Source organism: Corvus cornix, chromosome 4 (genome assembly GCF_000738735.6).
Source record: "Corvus cornix cornix isolate S_Up_H32 chromosome 4, ASM73873v5, whole genome shotgun sequence".
Lineage (NCBI taxonomy): Eukaryota > Metazoa > Chordata > Aves > Passeriformes > Corvidae > Corvus > Corvus cornix.
In genome coordinates this window covers 40799752-40827126 of record NC_046334.1, presented here as the reverse complement: position 1 = coordinate 40827126, position 27375 = coordinate 40799752, and the positions used below count along the sequence as shown (strand labels likewise).

At 37.9% G+C, this 27375-nt stretch overlaps 2 protein-coding genes across 2 annotated transcripts in view; one reads left to right on the top strand and one right to left on the bottom strand.

The window, feature by feature from the left end:
• The window catches only part of CFAP97 (cilia and flagella associated protein 97), a 32738-nt gene extending 10314 nt beyond the window's left edge, over positions 1-22424 (top strand). The window contains exons 2-6 of the mRNA XM_010401525.3: positions 927-1805; positions 1894-1965; positions 10666-10928; positions 19686-19836; positions 20526-22424. Of these exons, the coding sequence (XP_010399827.1) occupies positions 947-1805; positions 1894-1965; positions 10666-10928; positions 19686-19836; positions 20526-20653 (1473 nt within the window). The 5' untranslated portion in view covers positions 927-946 and the 3' untranslated portion in view covers positions 20654-22424. The remainder of the gene's footprint in view (positions 1-926; positions 1806-1893; positions 1966-10665; positions 10929-19685; positions 19837-20525) is intronic.
• Positions 22425-24540: 2116 nt separating this feature from the next.
• SLC25A4 (solute carrier family 25 member 4) lies at positions 24541-27098 on the bottom strand. Its single transcript, XM_039551010.1, has 4 exons — positions 26896-27098; positions 26161-26647; positions 25728-25868; positions 24541-25374 (listed from the first exon to the last, which is right to left on the bottom strand). Exons 1-4 carry the CDS (start codon positions 27004-27006, stop codon positions 25217-25219), a joined length of 897 nt encoding a protein of 298 aa, XP_039406944.1. The 5' UTR covers positions 27007-27098; the 3' UTR covers positions 24541-25216.
• Between the last annotated feature and the right edge of the window lie 277 nt (positions 27099-27375).

Below are 27375 nucleotides of genomic sequence, written 5' to 3'. Positions count from 1 at the left end.
TTTCATTTTAACTCTGTATATATACTACAAATGAGTGGAAACTTTCGTATCCTCCTGCCACATGCATAAGATCGAACACCATAGAATTCTGTAAGAAGTATGACACAATAGGAGCAGATTTGTAGAACATAATGGTTTGCACTGAGGTCCTGATATCCACAATATTATTTATTAGGGCTAGCCATGATCTGGTTCCATGGACTGAATGGTGACTGCTGGTTTAAATGCACTGGTTTCATGCTTGGATCAGACTTTTTAAAGTCTAGGTTCATCTGAAAGAATTAAGTTTCCTTACTGTACTGTGGAGTGCGAGCTACAGAGGACTGTCATGAAAAGCAGGCTCCTTATCCAAACTAAAACATGAACACTGACACTGACCCTACATCTGTCACAATTTAACCTATAGAGTCATGGATCTTTCGATGTAAATTGAAATTTCTTCTCTTCTTAAGTGCTGAAAGTCTGCAGTGTGTATGGCTGTGTCAGCCAAGATGGTGACCACTGTATACAAACAAGGTTTTCAATACAGAATTCCAACTAATGATAGCTCATAAGTGGCTCTAGCTTAAAATGGTTCTAGCTTAAAGGGACAAAATAAGACACTTGAATTGCTTGTTTGTAATAGCTTAGATTTTTTAGCCACTAACAGTGTTTGACAAATTTGCTTAGAAGTAGTAGTTTTGAAATTGTGATGGGTTGGCTTACAGTAAAGCTTTCCAGTCTAACATATAAGCTGTGTGCAATAAGGTGGCACTACATTTTTTTACCAAGCTCACTATGGAATTGTTTCTATCAACTTCATGTAATTAATTGCAGAATTATAAATTACTAGAGCTAAAAGAGTGAAGAGCAGAACTCTTACACTAAAAGTATACTTGGACATGTTTTTAACACAAATCTTTGGAAATGTTTTCTGATGCTTGTAGGTGGCACTTCATATTTCATTATGGACCATTTTGAAGACATATCAGATGGTGAAGTGGATCATGCCTTCTTTGACAGTGACTTTGAGGAAGAGAAAAAGAAAGCTGAAGAAAATGGTGAATATATAGAGAAAGAAAGTACAAAGGCAGCTCTTACAGACACTGATTTGGTTTCTCATTCAAAAGATGAAGAGTGTTGTGAGGAAGAAAGTGAAGAAAAGCAGATAGATTTGCAAAAGGATCAGTCCCTAGAAAACAGCAAAGATTCTGTTGAAAATACTTCATCTTTGACAGTTTCTTCAGTTGCAGAGAATGCAAGTACCTCTGGAGCAACACCTGTGGCAAATAGAGGAACACAGGAGAATGTTCCTGCTGGAATTCCTAAAATAGTTAAAGAAGGTGAAGAAGATTACTATACAGATGAAGAAGATAGTAGTGATGATGGCAAAAAACAGAAGGTTAGACCAAAGTCAGCTAAGCAACCAAACAACATAAAAAAGGCTAGCAAAAAATATACTATCAGCTCCTCCTCTTCTTCTTCCTCCTCTTCCTCATCCTCCTCCTCATCCTCAAGCTCAGATACAGATTGTTCTGATACAGATTCTGATAGCTGTTTATCAGATTCACCTCATCTGTCCCCACAGAGGAATGCTTGTAGAAATGCTCTTCTGTCTCCAAAACAAAAATTCAAGTCAGCAATGAAATTAGCGGAAGGAAAACCAAAGCTTGGTGATGACTTGGAGGAGTCTGAAGACACAGTGACTGACGTGACACCTCTATCAACTCCAGACATCAGTCCTATCCAGTCTTTTGAATTTGTAGCATCAAATGATAAGAAGCTAAAAGTAAAGAGGCAGGAAAATGTGAACCAAGAATTATATGGTAATTTTCAGAATTTAAGTATAACACAAAATGTGCAAAACCTATGGGGCTGGGAAATTCAATCTTATATCTGTATTTTTTTCATTAGATTCTGAGTTTGATCGCAGATATAGTCGAAAAGTCTTGCATGATGCCATGGACCTGAATCAGCTTCTGAAAGGTGATTTTTAAATTTTCTTTTTACAAAATACAACATCTGCATGTTGTTGAGAACAACTGTGTTCAAATAGAGGAGAATGAATACACAGATGGAGTGAATCTAAAAAGATTTGATATATTAACAAATTTAATAATAAAGCTGCACAGGCATTTTAAGGTTTACTGGACTATGGCACAGTTTAATATCTAAATTAAAGCATCAACCTTTCTGTAGAAGGGCTGGATTATCAAAACAAAGACAGTCCAAAATTTTGTTGCATGGTAAATGGTATTCATATACTTAAACTTCTAGTACCTTTTCAATAATTAAACAGAAGTATTTGAAATCCTTTTCTGAACTAGGTGTCTGCCTTCTAAAATACCATAGGTTGAGTAATGGTATTTTAAAAAGAAAAATAGCAGATAATCTTTACTAAAACTTGAGTGGTTGCTTCTGGGTAATGGACTTAAAAAATCTAATAATGAAGCCTAAGAAAATTTGGAGTCTCTTTCCCTGCATTCATTGCAAACCTTCATTATATGGGGTGAGAGTGCCCTGGATGATCTCGTGCATATTTTAAGGTCTACATGGTGCTTTTGCATTTGTTTTCATGGCCCAGAGTTTTTGGCACTAAAATCTGTGGAAGAAAAAAGGCTTGACTGAAGAAATCTGATGATCTCAGGTGAGGAAAGCCTCTTGCAGTTTAAGTCTGGTACATTCCAAGCCAGGTTTGCTGTGTTGAAGTAAGCCTGGTATGACTAAAACTGCATGTATTGTGTTTCTTCACTTTGCACCTTGCCAGACTGAGTTTCTAGTGAATAAGGATTTAAAATGTATTGTATACATGGTTTAACTTGCCTATAACTAAAAAATGAGGATTTTATTTGTATGGAAATTCTTTGAGGTTAAGAAAAACAACACTAGCCATCAAGAAAGGTAGCGCTGGTTCTCATCTCTGACAGTCCTTGTGCTTCAGCCATTCTTTCATACTAGAAACAATTCCAACCAGTTGTCAAAACATGATGTCAGAAGAGTTGTTGCTAGGCAATTGAAATTATGATGTCCTATGTCTTTATTTGGTCCCTGTTAGCAAGAAGCTATTTAGTAACCAGTGATTACCAATGGATTCATCTCATCCCTAAAACAAATGGGTATTATAGCTGAGAGCAGGTATTCTCAAAGATGAATCTCTACTGGGGAGAGGAACTTTTTTCTCAAAACTGAAAACCAATTTTAAATAACAATAATAAAGATAAAGTAATGAGAAGTAGAATTCATATAGTCTAGCAGCTAATGTTCCTGATTAATGTGTACATTACTCCCAAGTGCCTCTCTAAATCGGCAAGCACAACTCAGCTTAATTAGTTTGGGCATTTTGAAGTTTAAATGGGGCAGAATTATTAATGGTGGAAAGTAACTAGTCTGGGAAGATAGGAGCTAATCTTATTCTGAGTTATGGCTTACAAATTTTTTTTGTACACATTAGGGAGAAAAAAATTGCAAATAATTTTCTCACACCCCCCAGTCTCCATTAAATGTTCATCAGAACTGCGTAGGCATAAACATTGCTTCAAGTGAGAGTACTGCAAGCCCAGAATGCATGAAAAAAATATTTAAATAATCATGATTTGGTTTTAAAGTATAATATTCTCCCAGTACTTTATACTGATGAAGCATTTTATTTAAGTTTTTTTTCAAATATGCTTGTAATATAGCTGGACCTAAGCATTTACAGCAGTTATACAAGTTTAACTTCCCAAGGTCCCCAGATACTTGCAGAATTTCCATGTGATCTGTTACTGTGTTGTTTCTACGGGGCACACAGTAATTAATTTTGTATGATTGTTCACATTACCAGTGCATACATTAGGGAAGACTGGAATCTCTTGTATTAAAAAAAGAATTGCAAAAACAAAGAAAAAAATTTGGACTAGCACAAGAGTCTGGTTATTAGGCAGCAAGGCGGTTTGTGTATCTTAAAGCAGAATTAATTTAAAGCATTTAGAAACTGTTGCAGTTAAATTTAAAAGTAACTGAAAAAATTTTTCCTTTATATGTCCTTCACCTATTTGTGTTCATATTGAAAACTATTCATTTGTAAGCATTTAAAAAACTGTATGTGGACAAAAATTTATCATGCCTTTACAACTCCTAAAGCTATGCTTGTTCTTGATAAAAGCCAAATTTTCCATTATGCATTTCTTAGTAAGCCAAAATCTTGCAAATAGCATAATTCTAGTTGGAAATCTCATAGTCTCCCTGCTGTATATAGCACTTTGATTGTTTTTTAGATAGGTATTGCTGATAGCAGGTGTGATTATAAATTTTCAGGTAGAGATACAATTTTTCAGTTGTTTCATGATGTTATATAGATCTTTGCATGTAATTATTTTGTGATTCGATGATGTTTTGCACTTTGCTATAAACCTTAAAGATAGTTCAGAAAATTAATAACTGAAAGCAATATTCTAAACCCATAATAATAAAAAATGTCAGTTATTTCCTCTGCTGTACTCTTGAGTAATCTGAACACAAAAAGAGAATTAAGTATGGCAATGCAAAGAAATCGATTGTAAAAGATTGTTTTTGAAGGTAATTTCATAAATCACCATGTTAGAAAACTGGGAATAAAATAAATTGGAAAATCTTCTGATGCTATTTTTCCTTGATCCTATGTCACGATTATTATGCAGATAAAGAGATGGGTTAAGTATATGAGTGTGACTAAGCACTCATCCGTCTCAACCCATTATGCTACAGACTTGCTCTCTGTCTTTAGACAAATCTCTTGCTTTCTAGTAGTTCAGAACTGAGTTTTCTGCTAAAATTTCTCTATATCTCTTTATCCAATTGTTTGGTATCAATACAATGGGATAGCACAAGGTGTATACAGTGCTAAAGAATTTAGTATTTTTTTTTTCTTCTCTGTAAAATGGGGTTGATACCTGCTTATTTTACAGAAGTGTCTGTGAGAATTAGTCTGTAAATCCATGGTGTTAGCTATTATTAACTTGAGGAGGTGGTGTGATGGGGTAAGTAGGGCAATTGGCCACAGACTGAAGACCAGTTCTATCCTTGAAGCTCTCACTGACCTCTGTGCTGATAAGGCTCTTCTATGCCTTAGATTTTTAAAATAGTCAGAGCTCCCTCTGTGAAAAGCGCTGTAATATAAATATCATTATTATGAAAGTAAAAGCTCTGTGTTTCTGAATAAAATCTATTGTAGAAAATTAAATAGCAGCTTCAACTGAACATGTAGCAATCACTTCAACTTTTTTTTTCTCATATAATTTGTCACTCAGGAAATAGAACAAGTTTTTGATAACTGAAACTTTGTTCTCTTTAGGGATATGTTATCTGTGTGCTCATTCGTGCTGAACTAGTGTACTTGTAGAAAAGCTGCTAAGCAGTATCTAAAGTTAAAGTAGACTTTACAATATATACATACCCAAACTGTACAGTTGAATTAAGCATATATAGCTTTCCTGCAGAATTCCATTTAGTGTGTATGTTCAGAGTTTGAACTAATTTTCAATGTGTATGTGTATTCACATGCTTGGTTTTCACAGGTCTAGAAACCTATGTTGAGGTAGAAAAGCAATTACTATCTTATTCTTATATTTAGAGTTTGAAAACATATTGAAAATCTGTGAGATTATGGAGAATCCAGACTTTCCCAACATGTATGAGCAAATGTGTAATTATGGGGAAAAGAAGTCCAGTGCCTGTAAGATATCTGTTGTCTTTCTAATGATATCAAGAGATAACTAGCAGCCCTATTTAAGCATGTTTAAATAGGGAAAATTTTTACCTGAAAAGGACATTCTCCTTCTCTTAAACCCACCAAATCATGAATTCTCCAAAATCACTTTTAAAGAGCTCTGTGGCCTGCAATAATGGATGTTCTTGGAAGTATTTGTTTAGGGATACCACAGGGAAATAGTTTCACTCTTAAACTACTATATATTGATGAAGAACTGTGGTTTATTTAATCCTTTTGTATTTTTCAAATGTGATATGCATGTGGTAGTGTAGCAGTATAAAATAAAGTATCAGTCAAGTGTAAGCAACTTATATTGGGATTGCAGAAGATACACTGAAACATGCATGATTTTAATTTTAACCTTAATGCCATTAGGACAGCTGTATTGTCCTCTCCTAGTGCATTTGACTTGCTAATTATAAATTGTATTTTATATAAGGTTTGGCCTTTCTCATTCTGCAAGGTTATTTCAATGCTTAGAAATTAAAAGCAATAAACAGCTTGTTTATGGCTTAAAAAAAATGTCAGGTATCTCTCCATGGAAACCAGCTTTCATAGAAATCCTGTGAATACCAGGGAATTTTCTTTTCCTACTTACCAGTAAATGACAACTAGACTGCGCACTGTGCAAGTCATTACGCAAATGCTGCTCCTTATTTATCATCTCCCCCAAATTATATTTATGGTCTGACTGACAATGGAAGTAACTAGGGGTTTAGTTAAATTACTTATTACCCACTGATAGAGTATGAACATGATAGATAAATCATATTTCATTGTTCTAAGACTTACAAACTTTTAGAACCTTAAACCATAACCTGTAATGTTATCTCATGTTGTCATGGCCACTGCAAAAATAGTCACGTACACCACTCAGATGCTTAGGCTTTGTGATTAAAGGGTAGTGTGGGTGCATTGTTGAATAAATCACTGAAATAGGTATGAAATTTAAACACCTGAGTTATATAACATGAACTGTACTACCAGTATTTAATAGCATTTGGAATCTTACTTTGGTTTTGCTTATTGATGGTGAATTTTCCCTGGTTTTGTGGGCATGTGCTGACCTCACTTAGACACGTGCTGTCTTTGCCATGAAAGCATGTTGCCAGTGAGTGGTGGCATCCATTCAGTGCATATTGGACATACATTCCTGCTGTGGATTACCTGTGGATTTTCTGTCATAGCAAGTATGTGGAGAATAGGAATATGGTGCTGTATAAATGGTGCTTTGCAGAGGCAGGTTGGACAGATTTTCAGCCAGGTAACTGGAAGCAGTGGTAACTGTTACTGCTGATTTAAAGTCAGGGGTCAGAAGTGTCTTTCTGAACCAAGGAAAGAATGTCGCCTCTGCTTCAGGAAGACCTGCAGAAGTTTTTCCCCACTGCTTTCTAGATTGCTTCTGTGTTTTATTTGAGCATCATTTAAGGAGTGGTGATTTCTTCTGCTTGTTTTGTTGGGAACAATCATGCTGTAGTATCAGTGATGCTCTTTCAGTAAAATGATGCAGTATGCATTCTGTTGTCTCTTTTTCCTACAAAACTTTAGACTCTCTTGTTACACAGTTCCTATGGAAATCAGTGTTGCATTTATGTGTTTTAAAAAAGATTATCTATGGATAGGGTCCATTAAGTTATGGTTTGCTTTGTTGTGGTGTTTGCAGCTTGAATTCTTCCTTAACATAGATCTTAACTAAGTAAAACACAACTCCAGTAATTTAGCAGCTTGAAGAACAGCAAACCATGTACTTTTACTGTGTTACCTGATCCAATGCTTTGGTGTATTGCAGCAGTATTGCAGCAAAGAGCTAGTTGTGGTTCTTGGGTCATATAGAAGGCTAATAATAAAAAGATCATTTGAGGAACTAGAGAGTTTTGGATTGATATTTTCATTCCATCCCCTTGTAAAAACACTTGCTACTCCATGTGTTGTATTAGATCTGAACTTCTGGTGCAATATTAATGAGTCTTCTGTAATTCAGCCATCTGTCAATAGATTACTTACTGGGTTTTGGCAGTTCTCCGCTAAGGCTTCACTGAGTAACTTCACAACAGAACCTTTGTGGTGTTCTTAATTCTTTCATTGTATTAATATATTTCTCTTGAGTTGTGATAAATTCAATATTATGACTGTTAGCAAGCTCTCAACCTCAAAAGTTGCCAGAAAGCTGTTGGGACTAGTAAAGTCAGTTTCTACATTAAGAATAAATAAATAATGATGAGGTTAAGAATGAACAACATACTGAAGAAAGTGGGCTGGAGTCTCCTTTTGCCTGACACAAGGGAGAAAGGCTATCTTTGTGGTGAGCTGATAAAAGGTGTGGATGAGGCACTGTAGAAGTGATACATATTCAAAGGAAAAAGACTTACAAGAGGCTAAGGAAAAGAAGAAAGAAGAGATGAATGAAAAAAGTCTGTGTGTTGAGCGGGGATGTGACTGAAGAAGCTGGAAGATGAGAGTAAAGTTAGTAAAATTTTGCCCTTGCATATATAAGTAGTAGTATCCAGTAGAGCAGTGCATGGATATGTACATAGATATGTATTTACCCTAATTGCCTGAGAGCTTCTGGTAAAATAGGGGGTGTTTAATGCTGCAGAAGTTACATACCACTACCCCCAGGAGACCTGAGTGACAAAGGAATGCAGTGCTTGTTGAGCCCTGTGTGTAGCAATTGCTTCAGGGTTCCGTGAATCCTTGTTTCTAGTAGCATTTACTGACCAGCTTTGGGGTGAAAGGGAAAGGCCTTTGTTCCACGTCATTGCTCTGGTTTTATTTTTTCATCACACCTAAAAGCAGTTCACCAGAAAAGCGAGCAAGTCAGAAAATAGGTAGGAAGTAATTACCTTGAAGCATTTTTAATATCTTTACTGGCTATAGTTCATAGTTACGTCAAAAGTGTATACAGTCTCTTCCAAAGTATAGCCTGCTATCTTATAGTGAATTAAAAGTCATTGACCAGTGAAAGCATGAAACCTGTATTTCTGATTGAAAAAGTCTTTATCTAGAATGCTATTGCTTTAAATTGATTTTGACTGGTTGACACCTTCCACAGAAGCAAAAGAATTGTTGGGAATTTGCACTGACAGTCATTCAGAAATTTAAATGTCTCTTATAATAGACTTCATCACCAATAGCATTGATGCCACAAGGCTAGGTCAAGACTTCAGTTCAATGACTGTTCTTTGTCACAATCTGACTTCCACTTTTGCATAAGATGTGCAGTCCACTTTAACCCATGAGACGCTATGGATATAAGGCAAAAGGTAAAATTATCTTTCATAGGTCCGTAATAATACAACTATCAATTATGTAACATGATATCATCTTCAGATAGTTGTTCAATTTACTTTCTTCTAGCTGTGTTCTGCAGTGCTGCTTTTGCTTGTTCCCATAAAGACATTTTGAAATATTTTCTACTGAGAGGTATGCTGCAGCTTGTTGTTGGCATGTGAATTCTGTGTCTTTACTTATTTTCTTTGCATTTCTTTTTGTCCCTTGTAGGCTTATCCAAATGAGTCTCATTCCAGGTTTGTCTCCTCCAATGGTATTGATGACTGTACTAGTTTTACCTTGAGAATAACTTACTAAACTGTAGAGGTGTTTTTCAAGATATTTATATTGTATTAATCTGTTGTTTGGCACACTTGATCTGTGCTACTTTGCATTGTGTCTTGGTTTTAAGGTGATTTGCATCTTCTCTTGATAAATGAAAGCAGAATTTGCTAATGTGGGTGACCTCACAGAGCTACCTAGGGGTAGTTCTTGCCTATATTGGCTAGCATGCTGATAGTGCAAGTTTACCCATTTCCAGATGGATGTTGAAATTCATGAAGTGTTTGGATTTTGCATTTTGAATACTGTTCTTAAATTTCTCAAAGACAGTAGCAATATTTACTTGCATCAATTCTGAAATAAACTCAGTTGAGATACTGCAATAAAGATTTCATTTTGTTTTGAAGTAAGAAAATGCTCTTCATTCTTTGAGGTTTTTTTCACTGTTAGGCTGCCAGGCTGCCTCAGACATCTCTTGCAAACAGATTGCTAATGTGGAAGTGTTTGCTGAGGAAATATTACTGCATGCCTGGGGTTTGTTTTTTTTTCTTTCTGCTTTGGATGCTTGTTTTGCTTGTGTGGGACTTCAGGGATAAGAGTGAGGGGTGTCTTCTGAAGGCACTGTGATTATTAGAGGAGTGTGGGGAATGGCATGAGTAAGGTTTTTTTGTCTGTGCCTCAGCTCCAAAAATGGGTTTAATCTAACCTGGTACTGCCATTCCTGTACCATAGATAATGCAATGGTTTGATGGGGTAACACCATGACAGCAAAACTTTTAAAGTAGTTGCCAGAAGACCTGCTGCAGAGCTTTAGAAAGTGGAGGCTTAGAAATGAATCAACAACAAAGCTCCAGTGGAACTGTAATAAATATAGCTGGCTCTGGCTAAGAGTGAAGTTTCCAGTTATCTTGCAATTGTGCATGTTAAGTTGCTGTGTATTTTTAAGTGTGCATTCTTTGTCTTGAAACCTTATATCACGATTTGATTGTTGTTTGCTTACTGTTTTAAATTTCCATGCCCCAGTAATTTCTGTTATATGTGCTCACTCATTTCTCTCCATCCATTAAATTAAATCTTCATCATTCCCTTTGCGTTTTCTGCAGCAACATGATGTAGGATTGCTTTAGGAGTTAAGTATCAACAAAATCACTTCAGGAAGTGCGCTTTGTGTCTCTGAGTCAGGCTTCCCCAGAGTCAGTTTTCTGTGTGAAACATTGTTTCTATTCTGCCTCTCAGCTGAGACTGGTACTTTAGATTAACTTGCAAGCAAAGTTTAAATCTTTTTCTATGTGCAAACATCTAAATACTAGTAATGGTTTAATTCTTGGTTCTAATTTATGTTTAGTCCTGGGGTTCCTGAAGCTGTGTTTTCCAATCTGCTTATTGCACTTCTTGCTGTTTTAAAGCTTTCTTACAGTTGGATAAAAAAGAACAAAAACTAACCATCAATCATCCATCCAAAGTAATAAGGAAAAATTACTCTTTCACAAATGAAGAAGTAAGACAGATTGATCGGGAAAACCAAAGATTGCTAAAAGAACTGTCCAAACAGTCTGCAAGGCCAAGGAGAAGTAGCACGATGAAGAAGACGTCTGTACCCCAGCCTAGGTTGTACCACACTGCCCTCAACAGGCAAAAAGAGCAGCAAAGAATTGAAAGAGAAAACCTGGTAAGTTTTGAGTTTGGATGTGGATCAGCAAATTGAGAAGGACTATCTCTTGTCAGATGAGCTGTTGCTAAATACTTGGAAAATTGATGAGGCAGCACATGAACCTTTACTGCAGTAAGTCTTCAGTGAATTTCCATTACTATGGTGTTGGCATAATTGTTCGTATTGGGTGAGTTTCTTGGTTTTTTGGGAGGGTGGTGGGAGTAATGATGCTTTTTTTTTCATATGGAAATAGGTTTTAGTTTCTATGCATTTGCTTTACTTTGGTATTGTTTAATTTAAAAGGAACAACCCTTGCTGTTAACACACTCAAAACACTGGATAGCAGTCTGACTGTTCATTCTGCTTCATGCATCATGACTACTAGTTTCTCAAAAACAGGCTTGCATAAAATAAAACAATCAATATGATAGCATCAAACCCATTATATTTGAAATACAGAGGATACAAAGTTAACGTCAGTTTTGGGTTTTGCCTCATAGCTATCTCTCGTTGAATATTTGTAGTGCTCTGATTGCCACAGTGTAATGGCAATTACAATAGCTTACTTTATTGGAAAACAAAAATTCAGACTCATTTGTAGGGATATTGGCAGAGTTCTCAAATAATAGAAGTAGCACTGGTTTGAATAAGATACTTTTAGTAATTGAATTGTAATACATAATGTAATGACATTTTCATATCTCCTATGTATTTATCAGTGTGTTTGAAAAAGAGATAAAATTATAGTTCAAATAATTGGAAAATGTATACTGGAAGGAATTTATTACTTTTTACCTTCTGTGTAAGTATAAAGGTTGCAATTTCCTTTTCTATACTCATAGAAAGAGGCACAGATTCAACATGGAGAAAATCTGATTGCCCTGTTTGGAAAAGTCTGTTAGGTTTTCATTCTTGCAGCTTTCAGACATTTGGATTGTTAAAACTTTTCAAATTAGGAAACTTTCTCCCTGGCTCCACTAGACTGCAGTTCACATTATACTTTACAGTCTGAAAGAATTAAGCACAAGATTTTGTATAGATATGCTATACTTGTCATTGCCTGGGGAAGAAATGTTTTTAGGCTTTGGTGTGTTTAGATTGGTAGGAGGATGTTGGTGGTGTTTATTTCAGATGTTGAAAACAGGTCTTGCTCTACCACATGAACCTTGTTAATAAGAATATATTCTTAGGCAAGGAGGAGGAGGTGCTGTGCCACAGTGACTTAGGATGTAACAGTAATATGCTGTACTGCATAACAACTGATGATTGCAGTAAATGAATGTATAGGATGTTTTAAAATGGATTTCTGTTTACTCAAAGCCACAACCCCGTTCTCTTATGATATATTGCAGTGTTTGTTCAAGACTGTCTTGCCTTTGCAACTTTTGGATCAAAAATGCAGCAGACCTAAACCCATAGAGTCATTTCACATATTGCTGCTTTAGTACATGTTAGAGATTAATGGTGGTTGCATGTAGTCCAAGAGATAGTATTGTTCATTTACTTACTCATTTACAGTTTAGTTGTCGTCAGCAATGTGGGTGGACATGTTTGGTGTGAGAGTTTATGTTAGGACATCGTGCTAGTTTAGACTATGAAAGCATTTGGTTTATTCTTTTTTCCAAACTCAGGATGATATATTTTTGATCAGTGATTCATCAGTGCAGCTCTTCCGTTTTGTTTAACTTTGCTATCATTTTTTAGCAATTTTGTTTGCATTTTTATTCTGTTTGAAGTGTATGTATACCTAGAGCATCACAGTTTCAACTTTGATTTTTGTAGCACTACCTTTTGAGATTACAGGTGTGACATACTTTTCTTTGAGACTGTAAATGAAAGAGCAGCCCTACCCTGCTCACTGATGATGATTTTTGCTTTATATTGATAAAAGTATGTGCTTTATGAACCTGTTTTCTTCTGGTCAGCAGCTTTCCTCACCTTCATAAATTTAAAGAGGCAGAATTGGTGGGATTCCGTGGAACTTTCTTATCATCTTTCTTCTTTTACTTCTTGGAAGTCTTTTTTATACAAGGCCTGAGGGTACTGCATACAGAATATGGTGTTTGATACACCTTTGTGAAATGTTTGTTGGAGAAGGACGCAGAGTTTTGTAAACAATTCAAGAATAGAAATCTACAACTGTAGTCTCTGCAGGGAGTTAAAGAATTTTGATGCAGAGATTTTTTTTTTTTGCTGGTGTTGGCACAGCTTTTATAATTTCTTGTCCTGAGGTTAAGAACTTGTCTAGGGAAGATGTTCACCTGTTACACCAGAACATTCTTGGAGTAATGCCTGTACTTACTGTTATCAGAAACTTTGATTTCTCTTGCAGGCATTTAGCATCAGAGATGATGCAGGAAAGTAAGTAAAATTTTAGGAAATTAGAGGGGAATCTAAGTAGTTTGGTGCTCCCTAGCTTTGTGAAAGGGTGCAAGGAGTTACAGGAAATATATGTCATTCCCACAGATTCTGTTAGAAAGAGCAATGACAGAATAAAAAGATGCATTGCTCTGAAGAACAGTAGTTTTAAAGTACTGATTAGCAATTTATGGAAAAAGCACAATTAGCAGAACAGATGACTGCTAAAATTAATGCCAGAATTTTGTACTTGCTGCTTTTGACTGTGCTTTCATAAATGGAACCTACTTTTGGTTGCTTTTCAGAGCTAGCAAGATCAGAGTGTGTCTCTTGCCAATAGAGGATGCTGTTGATTCAGAAAACATTGTACTCTTGTGTTGGAACATAATTTTAATCCCTCTTCTTCAGTGGAAAGGAGCTTAAGTGTGACTGATGTGTTACTTTGTTCCCATGTCTGCATATATGTGTCTATCTCTATTGATACAGTAATCATTTTTGGCAGTGTAAATAAGATACTGAATTCCATAGGCTGTATGCCATTGAAACTTTTAATGGTTTATTGTGTAATGCAAAAATCTGTACCGGCATATACAGGTAAGTGTTTGGGGTCCTTGAAATACAGATTTGCAGCCATCACATCATTTTTCAGTCATTTCATCAGAACTTAGAAGTAATTCATATCTCTGTGTTGTTTTCTGGTGGTTTTTTTCATCATTTTCACTAATTCTGACTGTGATTTAGGAGTTGGATGACCTCAGTGAGCTAAGCTGCTGTGTTCAGACAAATTTCTAGTGAACAGTGACTTTTTGAGTTCACACTGGAAGATCTCAGCCGCTCTGGTAGGGGCAGTTCTCAAACCTTAGCTCAGGAGGGATAAGGGTGTTCCTTTTTCGTGAATATTTGGTCTTTCCATGCATCCCTGCACATTCTTCCTACCTCATGCTGTTATGGCTCACTGCACATAAGACTCCATGTTCTTCATTCCCTCACCTCTTATTCCCACAAAATGTACCCCAAGGCCAAATAGATCCAACTCTGATCCCAGTTCCAGTATAGTGACCCTTCCACACAAATTAAAAAAAAAAAAAAAATACCACTTGTTGTGTTTCTCTGCAAGGGCTTTCTCTTTTCACTTACTTGGTTTCCTGAGTCCTCTGTGCTGCAGATTCATTATTGCTTCTGGCCACCACTTGCTGCAGTCAGTGGCCTGTCCCAGCAAAAGGATTCTTCAGGGAGACTTTCCCTTCTCTTGCAGTTGGAGCTGGCTTTGTCCTGCTGGAAATCCTAAATCTCATTTAGAAATGCATTTATTATACTGCCATAAATGAATGTGTATTCATTTGTCTCCATTTGATTTAATGGTGCAGATGTGCTGTCATAGTTGGGTGGGGAGTAAAGGCCAAGGGAGGGAAAGTTGTTTTGGCCATCCCCCTACCTGGCTGACACCATGTACAAAGAATATTCTTTCAATCCTGTGCTGCACTGTTCCTGTCCTGCCAACTGTGTCGTGCTGCAACAAGGGAAATAACTTCTAAGCATGGAAAGAAGTAGAAGGAGCACCACTGGTTCATCAGGGTTGCACCTGAGCACATTGTCCTTTCCTCCCTAAAAGTATTCCATGCTGCTTTTTCTCTGCATTCCCTTTGTCCTGTCCCCAAGGACTAGCCCTAGAGTTAGAGAGCATCACCAGGCCTTGGATGCTGCACACTTACGTGGTTATAGAAAGAATACCAAGTCTGTTCAGTCTCACTGATCTCAGTCTGGAGGAGTGTGCTGGTTTGGACAAATTTGGAAATATATCCTCTGAGAGAAGGCAGGTTACAACCATCCCTCCCTCCCCTACCAGGTTTGGGAAAAAATAAATTTTCCTCGAAGGAAAGTGAAAGAGATAAAAACTATTTATTTAACAACACACAGGAAAAGGATAATAATGCTAAATAATAAAACCTCTTGCTCTGCTGAGAGAAACCTGGGAAAATTTCAGAGTCCTTCTGCAGATCTCTCTCCCCATCCTTGGAGCTGGGACAGGGTGGTGGGCCCACCTCCAGGGCCAAGGCCTCGGTGGAAAGTCCTCCCAATGTATTCTGATGTTGAAACCGTCCAGCAGAGAAGAAGGGAAAAATCGGAGTCCCAGGAAAACAAAGTTCAACTCTCCAGAGGAAAAGGAGCTGGAAAAACTGGCCGAAAGCTGGCTGGAAAAAAACAAGCCAGGTGCTTCCTCCTGCTCCCGCCACTGCTGTTAGAAGCAAGAGGAGTCTCTGTGTATATCTGTGTGTCCTTGAAACACTGCTTTGAAAGTTCTCTGGGCTTTTTTCCTCTCCCCCCTCTCAGGCTCAGTTTAAAGGCACAGAAAAGGCAAAAAATTAATTTCTGGGCATAGAACAGCAATATGGGATACAACATCATAAAGTCACCCCAAGACAAGGAGAAAGCTGTAGAGAATGCAGTTGTGAAAGAGAATGTAGTTTCCTTTGTGGTCTTAGGAACTCAGAAATACTCATGTTGAATTGATGACTCCTCAGAAACCCAAGCACACAGAGTTTTATACGATACTTTCTGAGTTCAAAGGTGGTGTATGCCAAGCCTAAAGACAAAATGTTGGTAGTTCCTGAGACTACAAAATGCAATGCCAAAAAAAGGTTTCTGTGGCCTTGTCAATGGGAAGCTGTCAGGATGTGGGATTGGCACACAGATGTGCATGGCTAAAATACACGACAGTACAGTACGAATACAGTGGGATTCTGTGATGATAGTATTTAGGCTATGGGCTCTTTGTGGTCAGATTTTTATGGTCTTCAGATTCCTGACCCAGACTTGAGATTACTGTAGCATTGCTATGGTAATTATAATAAAGACTGACTACTTGGCATGTTCAAGGAAAGTTTTGAATGCTTTGCAAACTGCTTAATTTTGTGGTATATTTTTTTCTGTACTCTTAGCCTACTTTTCCTTGTGGTGTTGCCAGCCACACATAAACTTGACAGCTGTTCAGTTAAGAAGACTTTTCTGTAAATTGAAGACCTTTAAGAGTTTTCTGATGGTTAGAGTTTGTCAGGTTAGAGCTAGTTAATGCAACTGCAATTTAAAGAAAATCACAAATACTTATATTGATAAGAACAGAAAGGTGTCCTTGAATGCAGTTATCTGTTTCCCCCTCCCCCCAGACTTTGCAAAGGGACAGTGACATTACTCTAGCATCAGTGACATTAGAGGAGGTGTAATATAAATAAATTTGAACAGCTGTCAAGGCACACTAGTCAGCTGGTTAGGATTCACAGGAGGTGAAACTGAAGCCTTCATGCTTTTAAAAAGCAAAGTAAACCAAGAAAAAGTAAAATTTTTAACCTTCTCTCTGAACTCAGTTTAAGAGTGCTACATTTTCAGTAGCTTTTTTCTTCCTTTTTCAACATAGCTGCAGAAGAGTCTGTACTAATTATGTTTGGGGTTTTTTTTCCTTTTTCTGACAGAGCACTTTAGATTTACCTTCATTGTTCTCCTGATGTATTCAAAATTGAATTAGCAGATTTTCTTTTGGCCCATTGTATGGCAGCAGTTTTTTAAATTGTGTTGGGTTTCTTTGTTCTCAAGTTGTTGGCATTTCTGACATTTCCTTCTGTCATTGACAATATGTATTTTAGTATCTTTATAGATACTAATCTATGTCCAGATGCCTAGATTTATAAAGGATTATCCCATTCCTAGAAGGTAATAATGCAGGAACACCTTCTGTGACTTTTCTTTTTTTAATATTCTACTTTTACTGTAAATTCAGTATTAAAGTAAAAGAAGATGGGTAAATTATAAGCCAGGGAAGTATTTTGCCAGGATGAGAGGTCTTCAATGATGTGATACTATATATATATTTTGAGCTTGAATCAAGAGCTCTGAGGACTTACAATGCAACTTAGAGCAACTAATAACATTCCTGCCATTAGTGTCTGTTACTAATTTTTTTTATTCCTTAAAATTTGACTGGGAACATATATTTGGCTCTAAACACCTGAGTTATGTTCTGTGATCTGATTCTTTGATTGTTGAGATCAGTGATGAAATTTCTATTTACTTCAGTGATGCAGGATTAAGGCTCCAGAGATTTGGTGCTTTGGAAGAACAAGGAAAGTATCAGCTGTCTTCAGTCCATTTCTCAAAAAGAGAACATAAAGAATTAGTAGATTTCTACGTATGACTGAAAAACAGCATTTTCTCAAGATGTTTATACTATTGTACCAGGTAGTTCCTCAGTTAAGGACCTCAAGTATGTAGGGTTGGTAATAAAAACATAAGAGTCAGATTAGTTCTGGGTTACAGATTTAGTAGGTCAGGACTGCCGTTTTACTGTGTCAATGCGTTCATTTCTGTATGCAGCAGGCTGTTCTCCAAACAAAATTCTCTGAACAAAATTCACTTCTGAATATAGCATGGAAGTTTACATGCCCTTGGGACAATCCACAGCAGAGGGCAAGGGAACCACAGGAGCTTTTTTTCACATTCTCTAGCAAAGCTTTCCTTCAGACACTGCTGCACCACAGAATCTGTATCTGCTTCTTCTGTAGCTTTTTTTTTTTCATCAGTGGGGACTTGATACTTTTCAAAATACAGGCATAAAAGCAAAAGCAGACAATTCTATTTACACTAGAATGAAGTGGGCATATATGTATGTATGTATGTATGTATAAAAAGCCAGTATGTTCAGAATCAAGCTTGAAATTACTGCAGTGTTAAAGTATGCAAATTCTGTGAGGCTGTTACAATTGAGTGCAGACTTGAAACATGCTTGTCTGTCATAGGAAAGTCACTTCTACAATTTACCTGATCTATTTGTGATGGGACAATGTACTGAGAGCTTCCATTTTTAATATTGAAGGTAAAATAAGTGATTTCTGCAAGTCTAAACATACATAGTTGCATGAGGAGATGTGGATGAAGTTGTGAGAAAAATGTTGGATATAACATTTAGAGACAAGTCTACCATTTCATGTTCTGTAACTGGCTTTAGTGAAGAGCTATTTCTAGCTGAAGTCCTTCCGTTGACTTTTGCTCACTTAGGTATTCCTGCTTGACGATGAACTGGCTGGCACTTGATGCAAGCGCTTGTGACATGTTGTGTCTGAGCCAAAGTCACTTGTCCTTTCTCTCTTGTGCACTCTGTGCAGCTCTCCAGTGCTCATGCATAAACTACTAAGAGCTTGGAGATTCCTGTTACAGTTAGACAATGGCAACTGACATCCTGTGAATACTGTATGTTTCCTAAGTCACTTCTTGTAAATTTTTTTATTCTTACTAAAAAAAAAAAAAAAAAAACAAACCAAAAAAAACCACCCAGTACAGATTGGGCGCACAGTTTAATGGTGATACACCTTCTGACTTCCACCATACAAGTATGCATCTAGACAATGCATCTTATTAAGAGAGTTACCTTTAGTACTTTGGAGACTTATTGTAAGCACAGTTTGCATTGTCTCTTGTTGATAAGGATGCATGTCAGAACCCAGACCAGCAATGGTTGTGTCATTGCCTAATGTTTGTAAGCCATCAAATGAATTGAAATTAGTTAGTAGAGGAAATATATAGATCTATGCGAGGCAACCACTAAAGGTGAAATATATTAAAAATGTGAAGTTGTTAATTGGAAATTGCATGTAGCTGGGTATTTCCCAATTTGTCCTCCTACCAGGTTCTTTTTTTAGATTATTGAAATGTCTTAAACCAGTAAATTCTGTTTCAAGTAGAAATAATTATGCAGATTAGGAAACTGTATCTTAAGAATACTGTGTAAGTAGTTATTTCAGTATACGACTTGCCACATGATTTCCAGGGCTAATTTCAACAAGAGGAAATCATGTCTTTATCAATAATTTCAAAGAGAATCTCTTAAAATTAGATTATGGATAAAATGAACTCTTGTAGATGTTCATGCTTTCCTTTTGAAGTTGGTTTCACAGAATTTGGGTCAGTAATCCTCTCTGGGCTTCATATAGGGCAATATAAAATGGTCTGTTTGCAAAGCAAAGATTAAAAAAAAAACCCCAAACATCTCATTCTTCTGGAAATTTAGAAGGGAGGACTAACCAAAGGTAGGATTAGAATAGTGGAACCCAGTTCTTCACGAGCTTTGGTGATAGTCACCAAATAGATGTATTGTTTCAAATCCCCATAAAGTACAGAGAACTGTGAGGTATTAAACATGTACTCAGCGCAGAACTGATAATGTGCAAGGGATAGTTACAATTTGTGTCAATAACATTGAGAAAAGAACTCAATATATGACCATATGACCAGTGGAGGAGTTCCTGTTGTGCACTGCTCAAAATTTCTGGGTTTTTTGCAGTTCAAATAAAAATAAATTTATGACTGCTTGTTTTGCAGCATCTTGTTTATTCCTTGTCTTTCTTGATGACATTTTTCTTCACTATTAAGGCGTTCCTGAAAAGATTGGAAGCAGTGAAACCAACAGCTGGTCTGAGGCGTTCTGAACAACTGAGGGACTATCACCGCCAGATGAGCTACCTGAGTTCTTCATCTTCTGTAAGAAGGAGCAGATCTCCTTTCAGCCAGCTTAGTCCTCCAAGTAAGTACTTTGAAGTTGCAGATTATTGCATTTCTTTGCATATATTTATCTTTTTATAATTTAGAACGGTGAAGCACTTACTGTTAAGAATAGCAAATATGTTCTTTTCTCTGTCATCTCTAGGTTGATCGTTTATCAAACGAAAGTCATCAAAATAATTTTTCCAATCACACCAAAAGTGATTACTATGTGCATTGTTTTGTTGCCATCCTAAATTTTCAATAAATTATCCTGTCAATCATCTTTTCCAAGAAGAAAAAATCCCTGTAATAAAGTGCTTCTCATTTTGCCAGTACCCTTTATTGAAAGAAGAAAGGGGGAGAAACAAACCTTACCAAAAACCCCAAAATAACACCAATGAATGTTCAAATTCTCATTCAGAAAATTCAGATCTACTGATAGTAGCCTTGTTTTTCTCAGAAATTCTCTGTGTGAGATTTGGACATAGACAATGTGTCTCTATAGAGCCATATGTGTCAGGGTAAAGAACCACAGGCTTGAATTTTTTTTCCTGATCATTTATGAACAACTCATAATCCACTATTTTGGGGTTGTATTCAATTTACTGTGATTTGTTTTGGGGTTTTATTGAGAGCTATGGTAATGAGTGTTGCAGTGCTAACACAGCATGAAGTTTTCTGTTGTGCTAAGCATAAGCATTCTCCCTTTGTATGTTTGTGTGTTAACAGGAGGACCTTCAAGACCATCCACTGTACAAAGTACACTGAACCAGAGGAACGAAAAGCCCATGCCTGATTCAGCCAGTGGGGCATTACAGAGACCTAAACCCACTAATGTTCGTGCTGCTTGGTTATAAGTGTGTTCTTTGCCTTGCATACTGAGATGATACTAAAACGTCTATTTTTAGTGCTTTTGTAAATTCTGTGTGCAAAAATATTTTCTGCATTGTTCAGTGATTAAAATGCATTGCATTTAGAGTTACTGTTTATAAAATGGTTTTAAAATGGTGTAAAAAACTTCTGTCACTGTTTTTCATGACAGGAAGAACTTAAGAAAGAGAAGGCAGTATTTAAATGGACAAGTTAAATAGAAATTTAACTATTATTTTAGTCTCAGATCATAAGTGGAATTCGTATCCATACCATGGAAGGAAAGAATTGCTGCGCTACAGGTGCAAGATGTAAATAAAATTTTTAAAATATTAATAGTACTTTAAAATAATGCATTAAACTTATAAACATAGGCTTAATTCCTGGTTTGTCCTTGCTTTACAACCTGGCTTTATGAAAGCCTTCTGAATTTTGTGGGTCATGTTCTTGTGACTGAAAGAATCTTTAACAGCAATGTGAAGAGATGAAAAGCAGATTGTGTATTCCTGCATGGTGAGCTAGAATACTGAGGCTGCAGAAGATGATGTTTTGCCACTGTTAAACGTTTAGCACCTGGAGTGTGTTTTGTATGCAAGGCTGTGTCTCTTCCAGATCAAAAGGATTTTGGAAGTTGTATTGGGATCTTTGCATAGGAAAGAAGCGTCTGATATTATCTGAACAGTAAAGACTGAAGTAAACAGCAGTTTCAGATTCAGTGTAAACAAGAGTAAGTTCTGGTTATTTCTCAAACTAGAGAATAATATTAAGCAAGGGAAATACTTCATGGCCCTATTTTTGCAGATGTCTGTTCTCAGGGGGGAGATGTAAACTTGAGGTGCAGGAAACATCTTGAACATTTGATTTTGAGTGACTACTAACCAGGATTTAGGGGGAAAAAAAGACAATAGAAAACAAAGTCTTGTTACTTTTCTTGACCTGTTTTTAAGTGTCATGTTCATATCTAATATTTGTAGTAATGTCAGATAAGCTCCAATATCAACATCCATTTACAAGAGGAGTAAAATTTAATGGCATTGGTAATCACAATAGTAGGTGGTGTGGTTTATTTCTATACATAAAGGCAAACTTTCAGTGAGCTTGTTTTGTAGGCCTGTAGCCTTATAAAGAGCATAAATTGTGACGCCACTATCTGTGGATATTGCTGAAACTTTGCTTGCTTCCCTAGCTTCTTCCCAGGAGAGATACAGGAAATCTCTGTATTATGGATAAAGAAAAAAACTGTGTTTGGTAATGCTGGGTCTTTGACATGAAAAGTGTATTATTCTTTGCTAGTGCTTGCATGAGGGCTTAGGCTTTCAGGTATTCTGCATTGTAACACACTTTTTACTCGGTCCTTGTGATAGCTTGGCAGAGCTTCTTCACTTGGTGACATGCCGATCAAATTTAGCTGTTTGACAAAACTTGGAACTTTTAACTTTAAGCAGCATTGTGGCAAACAGATTTGTATTGCGATTGTTATTCATGGTTAGGAACTGTTAATGATTTCTTTGTATAGTGCTGCTGTATTTATTTTCTATTATTGTGCTAATTAAAATTATTCTCTATTTAAAGATTTTTGTCCTTGAATGTGAATATCAAAATAACAGTTTAAGTATTTCTGAATGTTCATATGATAGGTTTTTTTCTGTGAAGAAGTTCACAACTTTTAATTGCTTCATCTTATTTAACTTTGGTATGAAAGAGTGTCAATTTTGTATGTCACTTGTAAATCATAAGAAATAAAATATTTAACATGAATTGTCATTGCAGTGGCTTCTTTCAGATTTTTATAATTAGTATTAAGGTGCAAAGAAGGTTGAAGAGCTTGGTACATAGAAAAAATGCAGGTTTTCTGTTGTTCAAATGTTAGATGTAAGGGAATAATGGTTTTGTCACTGGCTTTAGTTTACCTGTGACCAATTCTTGCAAAGGTACAGAAGAAATAGTATTAATTGACAGTGACAATGGGAGTTCAAGTAGCAACTATAGACCGTCTGTAAAGCCTTCTAATTTCCAACCTTTCAGAACTGATTGCTGCATTTTAGGTTACACTTTCAGCAAGTGTTAACTGAGTGACACAGACTCGGCAGAGCTGCTTTCAGAAGAATGGTTAATTCATAGACAGTTTTGAATTCTGACCACAGGTATCTTTATGGAGAGCACTGCCTGGAATCTCCCATACTGTGTGCATTGGCATTTAAGCAGAAATGAGCCATTTCCCTGTGTTTTCTGTATGCTTTATTTCATGTACTTTCTCTTAGCCCAGTGGCATTTTCCTGCATTGATACCACTCACCCTCCTTTTTAATAGTCTTTAGTCCCTCTACTTTCTTCTCTGAAATGTAACTTCTTTCATTTACACTTATTTGAAGTTTCTTTGCTTCCTCTTAATTACCTTATTCATTCATACATACATTTTCCCCAAGGTTTAATACCTCTGCCTATTACAGTCTGTCTCTTTGTAGCCAACTTATATCTTCTCTAGCACATCCAAATGCCACTTGCAGCCTTATCAGTGAGCTAGATTAGAAGTGGATAGTTGGATTGTGTTAGCAAGCTTCTCCTAAGGAACCTTTAGGAATGTGCAGAGGAAGAAGAAAAAGAAGAGAAGGAGCAGAAACTGGCAGAGTTTTTAAGGAAAACTAAAGCACTTTGAAAACCAGTAAAAATATTTTCTTCATAAACTTAACAGTTTGATAGATTGCAATGCTGGTTATTTACTATGGAAAAGAAGACAGACCTGGTATCTAGAAAAGCAAGTATTTAAGAGAGCAACCATGAAAAAGGGAGATGTAACAATGAGGCCAAGTTTTTGTCCTGGGACAAAAAAAAAAAAAAAATATCTATATTTGGTTAATTTAAAAAGAGCCTGTCATTTTTTGGACCAATATTTCCCAAAAGCTTCTGTTCTTCAAGTGGATAGATGTTGCTTCCATACACTGGTTAGTGGCTGGTACCTGCCTTCAGGAAGAAAAGAGCTGCTGGTCTGAATCTGTGGCAGACAAACAGAGCCTATCATGCCAAGTGACAGTGAGCTAGGACTACCTGCATCAGACAACTGCTTCAAATATAGGAAAAGGATAACTGGAAGCCATACATATGAAGTAGTAAAAGATGAAGGTGAAATAAAAGTTTATTTGATTACTTGCTTATCCTTTTGCCCAGGTAAGTTGTGGACACCCCAACCCTGAAGTGTCCCAGGCCAGGACCTGGGTCTAGCAGACAGTGTCCCTGCCCATGGCACAGGGGTTGGATCTAGATGGACTCTAAAGTCTCTTCCAACCCAAACTATGCTCTGATTCTACATTTTTTTCCTAGGTGGGTACAGACCAAATGCCTGTCTATATGTAGTCTAACTGAACAACTGAAATAGCCACAACTCACTTTCCCTCCTTTGCCTAATCAGCCAGCCTGTTCCTTCCATGCATTCACAACCCTGCAGCATCTGAAGTTCAAAAAGTGTATTGAGCATGGACTGATCTCACTGGTAAATAATAGTGCAATGTGTTCATAATGGTTGAAAGTGTAGTTATTTCAATAACTCTTGAGTATTCAGTTCTAGAATACTATTTCAAGTAAAATAAGCAATAATGACTTCTTTATTCACTGAGGACGTGCTTCAACGTTAAGGGTAATATTAACAAATTATACAAGCAGCTAAGACTATGTGGAAGCCTATCTCTAAGATAGCTGGCTGCAATACCCTTAAACTGAATCCACTTGGTTTTGCATTTGTAGAATTATCAATAACCACCTACCTAAAGCTCTGCTGAAAAAACTTTCAAGAGACAGCCACTAACAGTGTCCTGATTAGCACATCACCTTGGAGGACATGCTTGCAATGTGTTCAGTGTACTGAAAACAACAGGAAAAAGTTCATTAATATATTAATTTATTTCATTTCAGTTTTAGTTCAATTGAACATCAGAGCAGACAACTTTTTCCTTTGTGACAATACAAGGAATTTTTGAAACACTGTATTTCCATATTCTACAAAATATATTTGAAAAATCAGATTATGGCTTCAAGCATATTACTGTATAATTTGTCAGGGAAGAGGCTGCAGTTAGGAATTCAGCCTGGTGCTTTAGTATGGTTATAATTTCAGACATACTTTTCACTTATATTAAAAAATAGAGCTTTAAAAGAAAACATGATTTTAATTCATGTTATGTCATCACAGTGTTGGGTAGCTAGAGACATCACTTAGTATAATAAATATTTATGACAATCTATTAACAGTTCACAATATTAGATTTTAAACTAGGTATAGACCACTTAAATATTGTCTCCAGACAAAATCTATTACCTGCAATTTGAAATATAATATATACACAGGTTCCAATATAAATGGTGGAGGAATTCTCATACAAAATGTAACTGTGATGTTGTGGACAATTTCTAAATTAATGCATCCTTATCTCTGCCAGATATGTTACTCAAATTTTATTGTTTCCCTAGGAAATATTTTGTTGTCCATTACATCACAAGTTCATATTTTTAAAAAAGTTGATTGAGAACAATTGAACTACTGCATTATGATATTAAGTTTTAGACATACTTCTTGATTTCATCATAAAGTACTAATACAAAAGCTCCGCCCATGCCTCTCAACACATTCGACCAGGCACCTTTGAAGAATGCTTTGGATCCTTCATCTTTAGCTATCTTCCTCCAGCAATCAATTGTGCCCTTATACATAATATCAGCTGTGGAAACAAACATAAAGGTTAGAAGGCTTGAAGTTATACAGCAAGTATGTTTCAATTTTTGTATCTTAAAAACAACAAGGAATAAGCAAAGTACAGCAGAGGATTTAAAATTTAGTAATCAATTAAGGAAAATTATTTCTCCATAGGAAATCAAGTAATTTCTCAGTCTTTTAGATCAACATGATAGAAATAACCACCAATGTGTTCCCCACTGGATTTTTAAGGACTCCAATGAGAAGGTTATTAATTTTCCATAAGACAAAAAAAAAAAAATACCCAGTATCTCCCATTTTATCTTGATGAAGAGAAACTTTCTGCAGCCAGAACACCACAGGAGCACTTATTCTTACCTCCCTTTCGGCCAGACTGCATCATCATCCTACGTCGCACAGTATCAAAAGGATAAGAAACCAGCCCTGCCACTGCAGTGACACTCTGGGCAATCATCCAGCTCACTATGATATGCACATTCTTTGGATCAGGCAACATACCTGTCATCAAGAACAAATGAATGGAATCAGTACAGAGGGAAAGGGCTGTGGGAAAGATGGCTGTGGAAGGAATAATCACCCACCAACCCCGGAGTCAATCCAAACCCAAGGCATCTCAGAGCAGCAAGTAGAGGGAGGCAGGAGTGCATGTCAGAAACACCTGTGCACATTCTAGCACTGCACTCAGCCGGTGCTGAGCCAAACCTTGCTTGTCCTTGTACTGCCCAGTGCACTGCGAGTGCCTTTCCTGAATGGATCTTCCCTTGCAGTCATTCCTCCATGCACTTCTTACCCTTGGCCGTGTCGTATACGCCAAAATAGGCTGCTCTGTAGATGATAATGCCCTGGACAGACACACTAAATCCTTGGTACAGGCCCCTCAAGCCATCAGACTTAAAGATCTTGACAAGGCAGTCGCCCAGGCCAGAGAACTCCCTCTCAGCGGCTCCTTTGCCCACATCAGCCGCCAGCCGGGTCCTGGCGAAATCCAGCGGGTAGACGAAGCAGAGGGAGGTGGCTCCCGCGGCACCCCCGGACGCAAGGTTCCCTGCGAAGTAGCGCCAGAACTGCTTGTGCCTGTCCACTCCGCCCAGGAAGATCTGCTTGTACTTGTCCTTGAAGGCGAAGTTAAGGGCCTGGGTGGGGAAGTACCGGATGACATTGGCCAAGTTGCCTCTCCAGAAGGAGAGAATGCCCTGCTCCTTGGGGATGCGGACTATGCAGTCCACGATGCCCTTGTACTGCTTATCGGCCGTGATCTGTTTGCTGGCATGCTGGACCTGCAGGGAGGAGAAGGAGGAGGACGGGACGGTGAGAGAGGGGCACCGCAGGGGTGACCCCACACACTGAAGGGCACCGACGGGGTCGGCCCTGCTCCCGCCACCCCGAGGCGGTGCTGAATGTCCCGGGCAGCTCCCGCGTAACCGGAGCCGGCCGAGCTCCTTCCCATATTTAGTCACGCCGCGTAGCGCCCGCCGCGCCGGCACCACCTGTGGCGCAGCACCGCCGCCCCCCGTCTCCCCCTCACCTGCAGCAGCAACTTCACTCTCTCGATGGGGGCGACAGCCGTCTTGGAGACGGCGGCGGCGATCCCGCCGGCCAGAAAGTCCTTGAGGAAGCTGAGCGCTTGGTCACCCATGCCGTGAGCCGGTCCGACAGCCCCGCCCGGAGAGAGGCAACGAGCGAGCACTTCCCCACCGCGCCGGACAAATGGCCCTGCGCCCCGCGCCGCCCCGCTTATAGCCCGCGGCCTCTCGCGATAGGAGGAGGCGCCCCCCGGGCCGCGGGCATTGGCTGCGGCCCGCCGGGCCCGCCCCGCCATGTTCCCCCGGGCGGCGGCCGCGAGGGACGGGCGGCCCGGGACGTTTAAAGGGCAAATTAAAGTTATCTGGTACCTGCTGGGGAACGCGGTGTCAGAGCATGTGCCTGCTGTATTTATAGCTCCCGGGAGGCACCGGAGGGAACATGGGGAGCTGGCAGGAGCTCTTCAGGCCGCGTTAACCGTTCC

Bases quoted from the DNA above. Each gene is read 5' to 3' on its own strand.
- SLC25A4 (XM_039551010.1), bottom strand. From the start codon at position 27,006: ATGGGTGACCAAGCGCTCAGCTTCCTCAAGGACTTTCTGGCCGGCGGG. The intron at 26,648-26,895 runs GTGAGGGGGAGA...TCCTCCCTGCAG, and splicing joins GAGTGAAGTTGCTGCTGCAG to GTCCAGCATGCCAGCAAACA. The intron at 25,869-26,160 runs GTAAGAAGTGCA...TCTTGATGACAG, and splicing joins CGTATACGACACGGCCAAGG to GTATGTTGCCTGATCCAAAG.